General features: G+C 39.1%; 1 protein-coding gene across 5 annotated transcripts in view; it reads right to left on the bottom strand.

Moving 5' to 3' along the window:
• Nucleotides 1–391: 391 nt before the first annotated feature.
• BCAP29 (B cell receptor associated protein 29) overlaps nt 392–19,700 on the bottom strand; it is a 74,172-nt gene continuing 54,863 nt past the window's right edge. For 3 of the 5 annotated variants that reach the window (XM_073239036.1, XM_073239037.1, XM_073239038.1), the window contains exons 7-8: nt 18,009–18,109; nt 16,439–16,531 (exon numbers count right to left, since the gene is read on the bottom strand). In XM_073239036.1, coding sequence (XP_073095137.1) covers nt 16,454–16,531; nt 18,009–18,109 — 179 coding nt within the window. In that variant the 3' untranslated portion in view covers nt 16,439–16,453. Of the gene's footprint in view, nt 582–10,484; nt 12,613–16,438; nt 16,532–18,008; nt 18,110–19,700 lie in introns of those variants that run through there. The other 2 variants (XM_073239039.1, XM_073239040.1) reach the window with 2 other exon arrangements.

Raw genomic sequence — 19,700 nt, 5'->3', positions numbered from 1 at the left:
GCAATGAGAAGTAACTGGAAGGCTTTAAGTGGGATATGGCATGATGCAAGAGTGTGTGCATAGGAAAGGAATGCGAGAGCATGCAGGGAGACCAGCAGGAAATTGTCAGTCGGCCAGGAAAGGATGATAGCTTCATTTGGCAATGGCAGTGGGAATAGAGAAATAAAACTGAAGGAGAGAAAGAACTAGACAGGAGATGGCTAATGCTATCTTTGATTTACCCAAACGGCTAATGCGAAGACCAAGTGATATGTATTAAGGGGCACCTCTTTCCCCCACATTGTGAAATGCAGTCCAGTCCATTACAAATTCATCCTGTATGTTCCCGCATTGACTTCTTGTGGCTGCTGCAACTACCACAAACTTGGTGGCTGATAACAATAAACTGTTCTCATAGTTCTGGAGGCCACAAGTGTAGAATCAGTTTCACTGGTATCTTCAGGGCCGTGCAACCTCAGGAGGCTCCAGGAGAGACGTAGTTCCTTGCCTCTTCCGCTCTGGCAGCTGCTGCACTCCAATCTCTGCCTCCCTGGTCACACTGCCTTCTCCTCTTCTGTGTGGCCAAGTCTTCCTCTGCCTTCCTATAAGGATACTTGTGATTGCATTTAGGATACACTCAGGATAATCTCTCCATCTCAAGGTCCTTACCTTAGTCACATCATTTGCCATATAAGGTAATACTCTTTTGCCATAGAAGAGAATATACCCAGATACCAGGGACTAGGACATGGTGATCTTTCTTTCAGTTCTGTAGTGCTGTAAATCACTTTTGGTTATAGGAAGACAAATAAAGGTCATATGTTTGTTTAGAGATAAAGGTAGAAAGCAACACTGTGAAATAATAAAATACCTTTTAGTAAATTGATTAGCAAAAGAAATGCCAAAGCAAGAAAATTCAGTGGAGTTTCAAGAATCCTAGTTAAAGTGGGCTGAGGATAAAAAACAATTCAGAAGAGCTTCACGGACTTTAGACCAATCGATCTAGGTATTAAAGTCAATGCTTACAAGGATCTGCTGTATGTACACAGTGTAGAGTGGGCAAATGCAAGGCGTATCCTATTTCAGTAGGGCTGGGCATGGGTCGTTCAGCTGTGGTGGACACAGATGGGAGAGACAGTGAGAAGGCTGTAGGCAACTGAGTGGGTGTGCAGAACCAGAACCACCACAGAGGTAGAGCAAGACTACAGGAACAGGTGCATCCAAGAAGTTGGGAGGTCCAAGGAGAAAGCAGGAGAGTCACTACAGGCAAGCAGAGACCTGCACCAAAGCTTCACGAATAGGTAGATATCCAGGCAGGCTGGAGGCATCAGGACAGCATCACAGAAAGTAGTTAAACTGTGTAGTCTAGACTGGTGTTCATGGTAATCTAGTCACAAGTACTGGGGTTCAAGATAGCGCCAGACAAGCAATGAGAATGACCAGCTAAACCTTCTTAAGTGTTAGCTACTTTCTGGAGTCCAGAACCTCAAGGTAGATTTGCAAGTAGGGACAATCTGACAAAAGTCCACTTAATTGGATGGATCTATAATATAGCTGAAGACATAAAGAAGTCATTACTGAAAACAGGAACAAAAACTGTGATGACTTATAAGAAATATATAATCATTCAGATGGCCAAAATGTATTTTCAGTATACTTGGTTTTCATCTAGTTTTCAAAAACACTTTAGAGCAATAAAGGTGAAATAAGTTTGTCACGAATAATTTTTGGACCCCAACCAAGGGCAAGTGCTGGTGGCCAGGTACACCAACCATGTGATTAAAAGGTTGAACTTTTCAGAGTCTTGGGGCAGAGCCAAGATGGCGGCGTGAGTAGAGCAGTGGAAATCTCCTCCCAAAACCACATATATCTATGAAAATATAACAAAGACAACTCTTCCTAAAATAGAGACCAGAGGACACAGGACAACATCCAGACCACATCAACACCTGCAAGAACCCAGCACCTTGCAAAGGGGGTAAGATATAAATCCCTGCCCGGTGGGTCCTGAGCACCCCTGCCCCTAGCTCCCAGCGGGAGGAGAGGTCTGAGCCGGAGGGAGGAGCCCAGGACAGCTGAACAGCCAGCACCCGCCATCCGGACCAGAACGCAGACACAGTGTATGCGGGGGCCCTGGATACTAGGGAAACAGGGCAGCAAGAATGGTGAGCGGGTACTGGAGGCCAGCGCTGGAAGACAAAAGAAAAGCGAGCAGCCATCTTTTTTTTTTTTTTCCTGTTGTTTTGTTGTGGCGAGTGCTTTTTGGAAGTCTTAAAGGGACAGGGACCCCAATACTAGGGAAACAGGGCAGCAACACCAGTGAGTGGGTGCCCGAGGCTGGCACCGGAGAATAAAGAAAAATGAGCGGTCATTTTTTTTTTTTTGTGCTCGTTGTTTTGTTTTGGCGGCTGCTTTTTGGAAGTCTTAAACGGGCAGAGAGGGACACTTAATCCAGAGGTAGGGAATCCGGGGATCTCTGGGCACTCTAATCTCTTGGGCTGCAGGGAACACAGAGGCCCCCTACGGAGATAAATAGCCTCCCGGCTGCTCCCCCTCCAATGCAACTCCACCACTTTGGAGCAGCTGCTGAGCAAGGTCAGGCCCACAGCTACAGCGGAGATAAACTCCATAGCAGCCGGGCAGGAAGCAGAAGCCCTGTCTGCGCGCAGCTACCCAGCACAAGCCACTAGAGGTCGCTATTCTCCCAGGAATGGAAGGCCACAAACCAACAAGAAGGGAAGTTCTTCCAGCCATCAGTAGTCCCAGCTCTGCAAACTATTCCTATCACCATGAAAAGACAAATTACAGGCAAACCAAGATCACAGAGACAGCAGAGAAGGAGACAGACCTAACCAGTCTTCCTGACAAAGAATTCAAAATAAAAATCATAAACATGCTGACAGAGATGCAGAAAAATACGCAAGAGAAATGGGATGAAGTCCGGAGGGAGATCACAGATGCCAGAAAGGAGATCACAGAAATGAAACAAACTCTGGAAGGATTTATAAGCAGAATGGATAAGACGCAAGAGGCCACTGATGGAATTGAAACCAGAGAACAGGAAGGCATAGAAGCTGACATAGAGAGAGATAAAATGATCTCCAGGAATGAAACAATATTAAGAGAACTGTGTCACCAATCCAAAAGGAACAATATGGGTATTATAGGGGCACCAGAAGAAGAAGAGAGGAAAAGGGAAAGAAAGTATCTTGGAAGAAATAATTGCTGAAAACTTACCCAAACTGGGGGACGAAATTGGGGGACGAAATAATCAAACAGACCATGGAAATACACAGAACTCCCAACAGAAAGGATCCAAGGAGGACACCAAGACACATAATAATTAAAATGGCAAAGATCAAGGACAAGGAAAGAGTTTTAAAGGCAGCTAGAGAGAAAAAGATCACCTATAAAGGAAAACCCATCAGGCTAACATCAGACTTCTCGACAGAAACCCTACAGGCCAGAAGAGAATGGCATGATATATTTAATGCAATGAAACAGAAGGGCCTTGAACCAAGGATACTGTATCCAGCATGACTATCATTTAAATATGATGGTGGGATTAAACAATTCCCAGAGAAGCAAAAGCTGAGGGAATTTGCTTCCCACAAACCACCTCTACAGGGCATCTTACAGGGACTGCTCTAGATGGGAGATTCCTAGAAAGAGCACAGAACAAAACACCCAACATATGAAGAATGGAGGAGGAGGAATAAGAAGGGAGAGGAGAAAAGAATCTCCAGACGGTGTATATAACAGCTAAATAAGTGAGCTAAGTTAGGCGGTAAGATACAAAGAGGCTAACCTTGAACCTTTGGTAACCACGAATTTAAAGCCTGCAATGGCAATAAGTATATATCTTTCAATAGTCACCCTAAATGTAAATGGACTGAATGCACCAATCAAAAGACACAGAGTAACAGAATGGATAAAAAAGTTGAGACCCATCCATATGCTGCTTACAAGAAACTCACCTCAAACCCAAAGACATGCACAGAATAAAAGTCAAGGGACGGAAAAACATATTTCAGGCAAACAACAGCGAGAAGAAAGCAGGGGTTGCAATACTAATATCAGACAAAATAGACTTCAAAACAAAGAAAGGAACAAGAGATAAAGAAGGACACTACATAATGATAAAGGGCTCAGTCCAACAAGAGGATATAACCATTCTAAATATATATGCACCCAACACAGGAGCACCAGCATATGTGAAACAAATACTAACAGAACTAAAGGGGGAAAAAGACTGCAATGCATTCATTTTAGGAGACTTCAACACACCACTCGCCCCAAAGGATAGATCCACTGGGCAGAAAATAAGTAAGGACACGGAAGCACTGAACAACACAGTAGAGCAGATGGATGTAATAGACATCTATAGAACTCTACATTCAAAAGCAACAGGATTTACATTCTTCTCAAGTGCACATGGGACATTCTCCAGAATAGACCACATACTAGCCCACAAAAAGAGCCTCAGCAAAATCCAAAATATTGAAATTCTACCAACCAATTTTTCAGACCACAAAGGTATAAAACTAGAAATAAATTCTACAAAGAAAACAAAAAGGCTCACAAACACACGGAGGCTTAACAACATGGTTCTAAATAATCAATGGATCAACGAACAAATTAAAATAGAGATCAAGGAATATATAGAAACAAATGACAACAACAACACAAAGTCCCAACTTCTGTGGGAAGCAGTGAAAGCAGTCCTAAGAGGAAAGTATATAGTGATCCAGGCACACTTGAAGAAGGAAGAACAATCCCAAATGAATAGTCTAACATCATAATTATCGAAATTGGAAAAAGAAGAACAAATGAGGCCTAAAGTCAGCAGAAGGAGGGACATAATAAAGATCAGAGAAGAAATAAACAAAATTGAGAAGAATAAAACAATAGCAAAAATCAACAAAACCAAGAGCTGGTTCTTTGAGGAAATAAACAAAATAGATAAGCCTCTAGCCAAACTTATTAAGAGAAAAAGAGAAACAACACAAATCAACAGAATCGGAAATGAGAATGGAAAAATCACAACAGACCCCACAGAAATACAAAGAATTATTAAAGACTACTATGAAAACCTATATGCCAACAAGCTGGAAAACCTAGAAGAAATGGACAACTTCCTAGAAAAATATAACCTTCCAAGACTGACAAGGAAGAAACACAAAAGTTAAACAAACCAATTACGAGCAAAGAAATTGAAACAGTAATCAAAAACTACCCAAGAACAAAGCACCTGGGTCGGACGGATTTACCTCAGAATTTTCTCAGACACATAGAGAAGACATAATACCCATTCTCCTTAAAGTTTTCCAAAAAATAGAAGAGGAGGGAATACTCCTAAACTCATTCTATGAAGCCAACATCACCCTAATACCAAAACCAGGCAAAGACCCCAACAAAAAAGAAAATTACAGACCAATATCCCTGATGAATGTAGATGAAAAAATACTTAATAAAATATTAGCAAACAGAATTCAAAAGTATATCAAAAGGATCATATACCACGACCAAGTGAGATTCATCCCAGGGATGCAAGGATGGTACATCATTCGAAAATCCATCAACATCATCCACCACATCAACAAAAAGAAAGACAAAAACCACATGATCATCTCCATAGATGCTGAAAAAGCATTTGACAAAATTCAACATCCATTCATGATAAAAACTCTCAGCAAAATGGGCATAGAGGGCAAGTACCTCAACATAATAAAGCCCATATATCATAAACCCACAGCCAACATTATACTGAACAGTGAGAAGCTGAAAGCTTTTCCTCTGAGATCGGGAACTAGACAGGGATGCCCACTCTCCCCACTGCTATTTAACATAGTACTGGAGGTGCTAGCCACGGCAATCAGACAAAACAAAGAAATTCAAGGAATCCAGATTGGTAAAGAAGAAGTTAAACTGTCACTATTTGCAGATGACATGATACTGTACATAAAAAACCCTAAAGACTCCACCCCAAAACTACTAGAACTGATATCGGAATACAGCAAAGTTGCAGGATACAAAATTAACACACAGAAATCTGTAGCTTTCCTATACACTAACATGAACCAATAGAAAGAGAAATCAGGAAAACAATTCCATTCACAATTGCATCAAAAAGAATAAAATACCTAGGAATAAATCTAACCAAAGAAGTGAATGACCTACACTCTGAAAACTACAAGTCACTTTTAAGAAAAATTAAAGGGGACACTAACAAATGGAAACTCATCTCATGCTTGTGGCTAGGAAGAATCAATATAATTAAAATGGCCATCCTGTCCAAAGCAATATACAGATTTGATGCAATCCCTATCAAATTACCAGCAACATTCTTCAATGAACTGGAACAAATAATTCAAAAATTCATATGGAAACACCAAAGACCCCAAATAGCCAAAGCAATCCTGAGAAAGGAGAATAAAGTACGGGGGATCTCACTCCCCAACTTCAAGCTCTACTACAAAGCCATAGTAATCAAGACAATTTGGTACTGGCACAAGAACAGAGCCACAGACCAGTGGAACAGATTAGAGACTGCAGACATTACCCCAAACATACATGGTCAATTAATATTTGATAAAGGAGCCATGGACATACAGTGGCAAAATGACAGTCTCTTCAACAGATGGTGCTGGCAAAACTGGACAGCTACATGTAGGAGAATGAAACTGGACCATTGTCTAACCCCATATACAAAAGAAAATTCAAAATGGATCAAAGACCTGAATCTAAGTCATGAAACCATTAAACTCGTGGAAAAAAACATAGGCAAAAACCTTTTAGACATAAACATGAGTGACCTCTTCTTGAACATATCTCCTCGGGCAAGGAAAACAACAGCAAAAATGAACAAGTGGGGCTATATTAAGCTGAAAAGCTTCTGTACAGCAAAAGACACCATCAATAGAACAAAAAGGAACCCTACAGTATGGGAGAATATATTTCTAAATGACAGATCTGATAAAGGCTTGACGTCCAAAATATATAAAGAGCTCACACGCCTCAACAAACAAAAATCAAATAATCCAATTAAAAAATGGGCAGAGGAACTGAACAGTTCTCCAAAAAAGAAATACAGATGGCCAACAGACACATGAAAAGATGCTCCACATCACTAATTATCAGAGACATGCAAATTAAAACTACAATGAGGTATCACCTCACACCAGTAAGGATGGCTGCCATCCAAAAGACAAACAACAACAAATGTTGGCAATGCTGGAGAAAGGGGAAGCCTCCTACACTGCTGGTGGGAATGTAAATTAGTTCAACCATTGTGGAAAGCAGTATGGAGGTTCATCAAAATGCTCAAAACAGACCTACCATTTGACCCAGGAATTCCACTCCTAGGAATTTACCCTAAGAATGCAGCAATCAAGTTTGAGAAAGACAGATGCACCCCTATGTTTATCGCAGCACTATTTACAATAGCCAAGAATTGGAAGCAACCTAAATGTCCATCGAATGGATAAAGAAGATGTGGTACATATACACAATGGAATACTACTCAGCCATAAGAAGAGGGCAAATCCTACCATTTGCAGCATCATGGATGGAGCTGGAGGGTATTATGCTCAGTGAAATAAGCCAAGCGGAGAAAGAGAAATACCAAATGATTTCACTCATCTGTGGAGTATAAGAACAAAGGAAAAACTGAAGGAACAAAACAGAAGCAGAATTATAGAATCCAAGAATGGACTAAGAGGTACCAAAGGAAAAGGGACTGGGGAGGATGGGTGGGTAGGGAGGGATAAGAGGGGAGAGAAGAAGTGGGGTATTAAGATTAGCATGCATAGGGGCAGTGGGAGAAAGGAGAGGGTTGTACAAGACACAGAAGACAAGTAGTGATTCTACGGCATTTTGCTGTGCTGATGGACAGTGACTGTAGGGGGGTTTATGGGGGGGACCTGGTATAGGGAAGAGCCTAGTAAACATAATATTCTTCATGTAAATATAGATTAAATATAACAAAAAAAAAAAGAATGAAAGAGAAGGGGGATTACTTCCTGATAGGATAAAACTAACTGTAAATCAACGATTAATGCATGCTTTAAATATCCTTAATTTTGATCACTTAAAGGGGGTGTCAGATGATTGGCTATGGAGGTAGACTTTTCTGATAATATTCCTTTCTCTTAAAAAAAAAAAAAGCAGTTCCTGTGTGGTGACCTCCAATGAGTTCTATACAGTGGTATAAAGGGCATATCAACGCATGGGCAAAGGGTCTGTTTGTGTTTCTACAGAGGATCAAAGCCTAATTTGGCTACCCAGAAAATGAACTAAGATATGATATGAAGAAGAACTTCCAACATCAGCACTCTCTGGAAGAGTCATACCAGAAGATGATCATCAAAAAACCTCAACAAAGATCCAGGCGATGCTGCAGTTGTAGCTGCATTCATCCTACCGGTTCCTGGACTTGCCATTGGAATGAAGAAGGAGATATCTAAGCTGGCCTGTGCATACAGTAAAACAACCAATTTGACTGGATCTATACTGTTGGAACTCAACCAAGAATTAGGAAAAGTGCAAGTTGTAGCGCTCCAAAATCTTACGACTACAGACTATCTACTGTTAAAAGAACATATGGGATGTGAACAGTCCCCAGGAATGGGTTGTTTTAATTTGTCTGATTTCTCTCAGACTGTTCAAGTACAGTTGGACAATATCCATCATATTATAGACAAATTTTCACAAATGCCTAGGGTGCCTAACTGGTTTTCTTGGCTTTACTGGAGATGGCTGGTAATTATAGATCTGCTTTGGTTATGTAACTGTATTCCTATTATGTTAATGTGTGTGTGCAATTTAATTAGTAGTTTAAAACCTACACATGCTTAAGTTACTCTACAAGAAGATATGTCAAAGAAATAATCAATCTTTCCATGTTTTCTTCCGTCTGCTACCTCTATAGCTTTTCTCTTCCTTCCTAATTACAACTCTTAAATAGAATTTGTGTCTCATATCGAATTCACCGAGTATCATAATTCCTCCAAGTGGTAAAGATACCTCAAGACAAATGCTGGGCATAGAAGCCACAGGGCATAAATCTGCAAAGAAGTAAAAAGCTAACCTTTTCAAACAATATGGCTTCTCTCTCACTTACCAACTTTGCATTTCCCTGTATGGCCCTGGAAGATGACTGGTTAGCCAGAGACGAGTAAGATTCCTCAAGGGAGGAACAACCTAAGACAGGCACAGTCGCAGGGGGGCCATCAGGTGAGAAATTGAGGATCAACAGAGGTGAGGCTTAGAACCTCACCCCCCCTATTTTGAGAGAAATCTTCTGCATCCGTGGATGTTTTATTGCCCTTGTCTAGCTCGGATTAACACTTAGTCTACAGGCACACACCTGATCATCTCCATCTGCTCTCTTACAACACTAAACTATGTTTTCTATCTTTATCTTGCATCTACCTACCACTTCAGCATTTTATTAAAAAAAAAATAATAATAAAGGGAGAAATGTGGGATTCACATATAAATCAAGTATAAAAATCAAATGAATATTCATATTTGACCCTATTGTTTATAGTTTATAATGCGTGATCAAACCCAAAGTTTCTGTGATGACTGCCCTTGTACTGTTCACCATGTAAGAACTTATTCACTATGTAAGAATTTGTTCACCATGTAAGAACTTGTTCGTTATGCTTCAGAATATTGGAGAGTGATGAGAATTAGGCTGGGGGTGGATTAATGATTGTACATTGAGCACTGACTCCCCTATACAGAATTTTATTGTTGTTAACAACCATTTGATCAAGAAATATGAGAGATGTGCTCTCAAAAAAAAAAAAAAGGTTGAACTTTTCATCTGTCCCCACTCTCACTTCTACTACTGACCTCCCTTAAGGAAAGAGGACCTAGAGGTTGAATCAATTGCCAATGGCCAATGACTTAGTTAATCATGACTATGTAATGAAGTCTTCATAAACACCCCGAGGAGAGATTTTTGTTCCTCTTCCCTTTTTGGAGGGCTTCCACTCTTGGGGAACCATAACGGATGTACAAGCCACCAAGCCAGGTCCGAAGCTCCACGAGGACAAAAGCTCCTTTGTTCAGGACCTTGATGTACATATCTCTTCATGTGCTTGTTGCCTTGTATCCTTTATCATATCCTTTGATAAACTGGTAAATATTAAGTGCTCCCTTGAGTTCCGTGAACTGCAGGAGCAAATCAATTGAAATTAAGGGGGAAGTTATTGGAACATCCAATCTGTAGCCAGTTGGTGAGAAGCACAGATAACAACAGGCAGGGGTTTGTGACGACTGGTGTCTGACGTAGGGGATGGAAGGGCAATCTTATGGGACTGAGCCCTCACCTGGGAAATAAAATGCTATCTCCAGCTGAGTAGCTTCAGAATTGATTGAATTCTTGCACACCAGTAGATGTTGTGTGTATGGGGCACCCCCAGCCCCTGCCACACACACGCTGGAATTAGGTCTTGGAGCCCTAAGTGAATAACTTGATATGCAGCAGAACTAAATCCACGGATACATGTTTATTTATAATAGGATTTGCTGAACACCATCATGGCAAGGGCAGTAGTAAGAACTAACAGACATAAGCTTGAGAGGCAGTTATAAGGTAGTAAAGAACACAGACTGGAGCCCAACTCTTTGGTTTAAACTCTGGCTAATACATCAATATTTTGTTTAGCAAATTATAGCTAATTTGACTATAAAGACTAGAGTAACATCTGGGGAACAAGGCTATCTGAATTCAAGACTCAGATGCTGTCCCTGAACCTAACCACATGTCACCTTGGCAAACTGCTCAAATTTCTAAGGCATCAGGTTGCAGATCTGTAAAATTGAGAGGGTTGAAGTCTGATTACCGTGCTTAAATGTATAAAGTACTTTCTGAGAATCTTTCAAATCCTCATGCTCTTCAAAGAGCAATCAGACTTTCCCCTTTCTGTATAGTCTGAACAAGGTTTGAGAATCTCAGTGTATAAAGTCATCCTGAACAAAATGTTATTATTTCCATTTTGGAGATGAGAAGATAGAAGTCTAGCAAGTTTGAGTAATTTGTTTAGAATCACATGGCTAAATGAGTGGTGAAGCTGGTCTGCCAATTCTAAAGCTATTTTCTACTTTCTGTAAGTTCTGTCATTAGACTTGATTTCTGTACAGCAGGCCCAGATCATAAACACTCTGCATCTATGTATGTACCCATGCAGCTCTCACTGATATTTCTAAGTTGATACTCCGAGCTGTCATTTGTTTAGCTCTTTCCCATTTCAGCACTCCATTTCCTCATTATTGATGGTGTTGTCAGCCCATATGGTCTCACTCCCATTTCTCACTCCTGTTAAATGTCTCCTACATGTCTGTTTTCTAGCAGTAACTCCTGACTTTTATCTAAAATAAAACTGTTATTGTACTTGCTCATTTCATCTACTTTACAATGAAAAATAAATAAATACATGTAAAGTTGGTACTAAAATGATAATAAACAACAAAGGATAAAACAAATTATCAGGAAAGTAAAAACTTGTCATTATTTTCCATTTTCTCTTAGGTCTTTATGAGACAAAAGATGACTTTCATGTCTAACCACTGCAACAACCTAAATCATGTTAACATCACATTATCATCTTCTAAAGGAATTCTACATGAGTATTTGAGTGGAAAAATAGTATTTAATAGTTTCAGAATACAGAAACAGCTCAAGAGAAACTGACACCAGTGTATGTATATTTGAGGTAATATTCATATAACTAGCAATTTTCAGTGATGGGAAACACTGCTTTTTTTGGATATGTTATACATTAACTTTCTAAGTCAACAATTCTACACTGTTGTAAAGTAATTTCAGTTCAGAGCTATAGCAGTTATGTAAATAGATGTAAACTTCATTCCTAGGTAAAATTTATAAAAAGGTAGAACTCTTACTAATTATGTATTATTAACACAAATGTCAACAAAAACAGTCCAACCGGTGCAGAAGCACAGTAACAAAAACATAATTATCAATATAGTTGCTCTCCGAGAGTAAATTATAGTACTATCAGGCCTAAAAAACCAACTTAGGTCATTGTTTTTGTTTTTTGCCTTTCTGATTCTTCCCTGTAAATACAGTGGTTAATTCTGACCATTTATCTTTATTTCATCACCTCATGAACAAATTTGCTGATACTGAATACTACTTTCAAATGCATTATCAGCACCATCTGATTAAATATATTACTATTATTATTATTGGAAACTCATCAAAGCTTTTGTCTTTAAATGGTTTCATGCAATTAAAGTCTAATTTTTGAACTAACTGGCTAATGAATTCTTCCTTTTATTGGTAAAGAGCCATCATACACCAGTGTGACTATCAATATCTAAGTAAGATATTTAACATGCTTATTATTTTACTACAGAGCTGAAATACAGACTTTACAATATGCATAAAGCATCAGATTTGTGATAATGTATTATGATAACAGCCTGTGTGTGGCATTAAGAAACTGTTGGCCAGTCATAGACAGTACATTTTCCTGAACTGAATTTCAAATTTTCTGGAGGCTAACATGGTAACAAATATACCATCCTGACACAGAGTATCACAGTCTTCTTTCATAGAGTTCACAGGGCTTTCTTAGAGCCTTTCCCTGAGTGATCCTGCAAGAAAAAAATATGACTTGGGTAATTCTAGCAAAGAGTGAGAAACAGAGTCATAGATGAGACAAGGAATTTTACAAAACATTCTCTTTTCTGTGTATAGTTACTAGTTATGAGAATAATCAAATGTTAAAATACAGGTTGAGAAGGTCTCAAATTTTAAAAACTACAAAATTTGTGGGTTTTACTTAAGAAAATTTCTGGAGGGAAACTATAACACTCTTAAGATGTTCATTTTTAAAAAAAATTAAGGTATCACTGATGTACAATCTTATGACGGTTTCACATGAGCAACATTGTAGTTACTGCATTCATTCATATTATCATGTCCCCCCCACCCATTGCAGCCACTGCCCATCAGCACAGTAAGATGCTACAGAGTCACTGCTTGTCTTCTCCGTGCTGGACTGCCTTCCCCGTGACCTACCTATATCGTGAGTGCTAATTATAGTGCTTCTTAAGAGGTTCAATTTTTTTCCTGCCTTAATCTGTTTTGCTTTTGTTTTACAGGTTATACCAGAGAAACAAAATTTCTAAAACTCCCCTCTTGCAAACCCAATTAAAATTTTTGGCAAAGAAAGAATGAAGGGAACCAAAAAGCCCAGATGGGGTGGTCTTTTTGTTGTTATTGTTCAGATACCTGCTAACAGAACTGGCTTCCTTCTCAAGTCATTCTTTGCTGATCACAACATGACTATATCATTTAAAACTGGAGGAAAATGAAGACATGCACAGTCGCAGGGGGGCCATCAGGTGAGAAATTGGGGATCAACAGAGGTGAGACTTAGAACCTCACCCCCCCTGTTTTGAGAGAAATCTTCTGCATCCGTGGGTGTTTTATTGCTCTTGTCTAGCTTGGATTAACACTTAGTCTACAGGCACACACCTCATCATCTACATTTGCTCTCTTACAACACTAAACTATGTTTTCTACCTTTATCTTGCATCTACCTACCACTTCAGCATTTTATTAAAAATAATAATAATAATAATAATAATACGGGAGAAATTTGGGATTCACATATAAATCAAGTATAAAAATCAAACGAATATTCATATTTGACCTGATTGTTTATAGTTCATAATGCGTGATCAAAACCGAAAGTTTCTGTGATGACTGCCCTTGTACTGTTCACCATGTAAGAACTTATTCACTATGTAAGAATTTGTTCTCCATGTAAGAACTTGTTCGTTACGCTTCAGAAGATTGGAGAGTGATGAGAATTAGGCTGGGGGTGGATTAATGATTGTGCATTGAGCATTGAGTCCCCTATACAGAATTTTATTGTTGTTAACAACCATTTGATCAATAAATATGAGAGTGCCCTCTCAAAAAAAAAAACTGGAGGAAAATGGGATAGAAATGGAACCTTTAGGGACCATCTGCACTAAAAAGTTAAAAGTCTACACTAAGGAAAAAAAGGCCCCTGAAGCAGCACCGTACAGGCTTGTTTGTATAGGGGCAGGTCATTAAGCTCTTGTTCAGGCTGAGCATTAATACTTTCAGAGAAACCTTAATAACATTCACTCTAAGCAACCAAATCCAGAAGTCAGGATTAAAGCAGGTATTTTTAATGATAAGGAACCACTTTCATGCATTTATATGTATCTTATCCTTCTAGATAAAAATCACAGCCTTAATGGAGGTGTTACTCTGGACAAGTCGTTTAAGTGAAGGGTGATTTTCCAAAATGAAATTTAAAATGTGGCAGCTACTCATGGGTATGTGCTGCCAATTACCCTTACTATAGTTCTGTTTTTTCTTTTCTAAGAGAGAGACAGCCAGGGCAAACAAGGAAAGGCAAAGACCACATTTTTCAAAGGGATTGTTTTCTAGTATTTATTTAGTGCCTATAACAGGGAGGGGACCAGATGGGGAAATCCAACAGATTTAAAAGATGCAAAGTGGGACTTTTTACAGTAAAGAAATCAGCTTTATCCTCTTCTACCTTTGTTTCCTTAATATTTTAACAGCATTTTGTAATTATTTTTATTTAAGTCAACTACTTAAAATTGAGAAAGCTAAGTTTCCCAAAGGACTTTTAGGATATAATTAAATTATTAAGGTTGGTTTGTCAATAGCAGTAAAATTCACGAAGGACAATTTTATCTAGCTTTTATTATAGATGATCTACCGCAATCTTTTGCATCTCAGGTAGAGTTCAGAAGATGAATACCCAAGTGTAAGAGTCACTTTTAAAGCAAATTTAAGAAAATGGCTCTCATTTAGTAACAACAAACTCTCAGAATCTTACACAGGTTCTCATATTGAACACTAGGGGGTGAGTAGGTGGATAGGAAAAAATGTCTGAGAAATAACTATAAGCATCTTCTGGTGGTATAGAGCTTCTCTGAGCTTTTCTTGTTTAACAACATTTAAAGTACTTTCTTGAACAGGATCTGGTTTAATGCTCCAGGCATTATAATCCTTATTTAAGTCATGAGGAAGACAAGGTGCACGGCTGTCAAATGATTCATCTGAAGTTTACAGAACTAGTAAACAATGGAGCTGAGAGTTTTGATTTCTTTAAACAGGTATTTATCAGCAGAATTGCCTTTATAGGTGATGAGAGAGTAGACACACCAAACAGTGTGGTAATGCACTTCAGGGATTAGCAAGAGCAAAAACCACCACCACTGGAGGGACAAGGGAAGAGATAGTGTTATGGGTCCCACGAGTGAGGGGCACTGGGTGGAAGCTGCCCAGGGGGCAGGGGGACCATGGAAAGAGACACAGCTGCTGTGTAGTTATCATCTAAAACCTGAAGCAGACAGAGTGAGAGGAATCTGTCTTTCCCCTCCTCCCCGCAGTCTGATGCTAGTGCCTCCCACTGGCTGAACCTGCCCAGAACTCAGAGAGCAAGGGATCCTGAGAAATGTAGCTCCTTGAGCTAGAACAGCAAAGTGGGAAGAGAACGGATCTGAGAACACAGTCAAATGACCAGCACAGGACAAAGAGCACAGTGGTTAATGATGGAGGTTCTGCAGAAAGATTTCCTGATTTGGATTCTAACTTTGCTGTCATTTTCTAGTTCAGTGATTTTGGGTACATTATATTATAACTCAGGGGCTTGTTTTCCTCATCCACATATTTGGGTATTAAAATATTTTCATTTAGTGGACTGTGATGGAAAATAAACAGGATGCATACATGAAGTCATTAGCTAAGTACTTGTCCAGAGCTACCTTCAATAAATGTCCATTAAATATTTCAAACACCTGGACACAAGCAAAAATTAGATCAAGGCCTAAATACACTATTGAACAAGATCCAACTCTAAGTATGGCACTTGTCACACCTGAGAAGGAGTCATTTTTAAAAGAAAGAGCTATAAAACAACTGCTTCTGTGGGAAGGCATCACTCATAAGTTTCTTTTTATCATCTTTTACCAAGAATTCTTGAGCTGCAAGCAGAAGTTTTTTTTGGAAAGGAAATGGGTGGAGGGATCTTACTGTCACATGTGTTCTTCAAGGACTAAGGACTAAGAGAATCGTTAGCTGTTACCATAATGGGGATATCAGCAATGGCTATGGACCAAAAAAAAAATGAGGAATGTTCCTGCTTCTCTTCTCCATGTTTACGACTCTAAATGTCTCTGACACCAAGGCACTGTCCACCGGTGTGAGTACTCATCCTTGTTGAGTATACACTGACCTCACAAATGGGAGGGAAAAGAAGTTTTATCTAGGTGAGAGGTTTCTAAAGTGTTTCTTCACTTCCCATGGTGGATCTTGAAGGAGGCCATGGAGTAAATCTCATCATGGTATGGTGAAGCTAGCAATTTCAGGACCTCTGTTTTAGAGATGGGGAAAGGATAGTCTCTCTGAAAATCTACCTACCTACTCCAGACCATGTGCACTGACCTCTTGGGGGTCTGGGTTTGGAGCACAAAGGGTACTTCTCTTCTCTCGGTTGCCCTATTGTTAAAGTAGGTTAGTTAAATCAAAATACAACTCAACTGGGAACCATATTATGCATGCACTTTGGACTTCCTGACTGGCTCTAATTCAAGGCTGGTTGAGAATAACTCATTCTTTCAGAAACACTTCTACAGATGAATACTGATGATGATAATTATGATAATAGTTATCATTTCTTGAGTGCTTACTATCAGCCAGGCATGAGGCTAAGTACCCTACACATTCTATTTAATACTTTCAACATGCCAGTGAGTCAGGAGTTATTCTGACTTTACAGATAAAGAGGGTAACATAACTGCTTGGGATCACAAAGCTACCAGGAGAGCTATAGCTATTCCAGGCCTGTCTGACTCTAAACCCTGTGAATATAGTGCTTGCTTGTCTTGTGCCAGGCACAGTGCTAGAACCTGGAGATACACTGCCCATGAAGATGCAGGGAAATAAATCCTGGGACTTGAGCTTCTAGTATAGGGAAAGAACTAGAGAGCTATAATTGCTAAAAAGCCCTGATTGAAAGCCACAAAGGCTGCCAAATTCTGAGGATAAGTCCAACCTGAAAGCAGAAGAGCATAGCCCCTTCATTAACTGGGAGGGCCAGGGCTTCCTCTGGAATGGTTTCTCCACTGAATTCTATCCACACTTGGTCGGAGTATGGTTATTCCCAGCTCAGATTAGGGGCTGGAAGTCCAAGAGGGAAGGGAAAGATAAGCCCATCATAGATGAATGTAGGGAACTGACTCTTGCAGGACTGGAGGGGAAGAGAAAGAATATCTATGGCCCTTGTCTTGATGACATTAACAATGAAAAGTCCATTTTTCCACCTCCACTGTTCAAACCAACTTTGGAGGTAAATTATGTATTTGAATGCCATTGGCTTTGTCATAAGATGTCTATAACAGTGGGACAGAAGCAGTGTGATACAGAGCTTCAATTTTTGGCCTTATTTTGGCATGATTAGGGGAGACATTGTAAATAGCAAAACCAGAAATGTCCAAAACCAGTCTGTTTTTAAATGTCACCATTTTTATGGCTAAATTCTTTTGCTTAAAATTTAACCCAAACTAGAATGCATGCCAGTAATTCTCTGTTATGATTGTGTTGTATTTTCATACAATATCCTAATACTTATTCTCTAGGTAAAAATCTGGCTCCCTTAATCATTTAACAAAGCCAAGATTAAGTATATCCTCTTGATTTGAGAAGGGCATATAACCCAAACAGTTGACTTAGGTAATTATATTTCTCTTTTTTTTTTGTCTTTCTCTACCTGCTTTATTTCACTTCACATCATGCCCTCTAGGTTTACCCATGTTGCTGCAAATGACAGGATTTCTTTAAGACCAAATAATATTCCACTGTGTGTGTGTGTGCATATACACATCTTCCTTCTCCTTTTATCTGTCCAGTCACTGAGGCTGTTTCCAAGGTAATTATATTTCAAGAACTTTAGGCCCACAAAGTGGACGTCACCCACCTGAAGTTCTGAGTGTTCTTTTAGGAGTCGGTCGTATTCTTTTGAAAGTCTCTCTGATTGCATCTTCATTATCATCACATCATTCTGTGCCTTAGAAAGGGCTAGAAAACAGTGAATAGAATTTTTTTAATGTTCATTTTGAAATAATTTCAAACTTACAGAAAAGCTGCAAGACTCTCTTGGAGCCGTTCCTCAAATTCACCAGCTGATGCAGTACACCTGTTATTGCATTCTCTCTCTCCACACACATACAACTATTTTCTTGAACCATTTGAGCCTGAGTTATAGAATCATGCCCCTTTACTCTTCAGTACTTCATTGTGTATTTCCTAAGAACAAAGGTATTTTAGTATATAACAATAGCAGAGCTACCAAATTTAGGAAATTTGACATCAATACGTTCATCTAATCTACCAGCCAAATTCCAGTCTTGGCAATTGTCCTAATTATGTTCTTTTTACAATTTTTTTTTTCACTTTGAGTCCAGGATCTAGTCCTAGATCAAAGATTAGTATTAGTTGTCATGTCTTTTTAGTTTCCTTCAATCTGAAACAGCTCCTCAGCCTTCTCCCTGCCCTCTATTCCTATTTCTTTTTTCAATGACATTCTGAATACAGGCTACGCTTCCCACTTACATATGACATAAATGGTGTTGAATGTTTCTCAAGGCATCACATCCAGAGGCCCATCTGCCTCTTACCAGTTTCTCCATTTCAGAGTTATTTTCCTCCTTATAATTAAGAAGCAGTATGTGGGAAGACAATTATGTCTATGTAAACATCCTGTTCCTTGTCAAAACTTCTCCCTTATATTTAGCATCCACTAATAATTCTTGCCCAAAGCAGTCTTTATTATGATGGTTGTAAAATGGTGATTCCAATTCACCATTCCATCCATTTTCAATCAGCATTCTAATATAAAAGCCTTCCTTTCTCCATGCATTCATCCATCCGTCTACCTGCCTATCAATCCATCAACATTATGAATTCATACCTTCTTATTTTTTCAGTGATTTGTAACTCATTACTGTACTTAATTTCCCCCAGATTTAGCAAGTGGTAATCCCCTTCAGGATGGCTCTTAGTCCTCTATGATCTTATCAGTTTTTGAGTACTTTATTTTCTGGCACAAGATGTTCCAGGCTAACTGTAACTCTTCCTTGGCTTAGCTTGGACTCAGCCAATATAGAACAGAATTTATTGGAAGGGTCTGCTTTTGAAAAAAACTGAATGAAGAAAAACATTTTACCAATCTTACTGAGAGATGGGAGGCCACATTTCCTTAAGAACAAAGACAATCACTTTCGTACACAAAGTTGACAAATATAGGGCCGTATTAAGTGGCACTTTAAGGCTTTACCTCAAGACGATACATAAAAATGGGTATATATTAGCCTTTGTTTCCCAAGGAGCTACAGTCTAAGTCAACAGATTAGATACAGGTTTAAAATAAGATATATGTCATAAACGTTTAAGTCAACATATTGTGGAGAAGCTAATGAGCAAATGTGCAGAAGAGAAGAGCACCACAAAATGGATTGGAGAAATTATGGGACTCCTGAACTAGCTTTACATATAATTCTGCACATTTAGCCTTTAGAAGTTTTGTGTTTGTAAATCTTTTAGGGTAGGAGTTTTAGGATTTCTAAATTTAGAAGTCACTTTTTTGGCACAATGAAATGAATTATAGCTT

This window comes from Manis javanica, chromosome 6 (genome assembly GCF_040802235.1).
Source record: "Manis javanica isolate MJ-LG chromosome 6, MJ_LKY, whole genome shotgun sequence".
Lineage (NCBI taxonomy): Eukaryota > Metazoa > Chordata > Mammalia > Pholidota > Manidae > Manis > Manis javanica.
The sequence above is the reverse complement of the archived record's forward strand: the minus strand, read 5'-3'. Positions and strand labels throughout refer to the sequence as shown.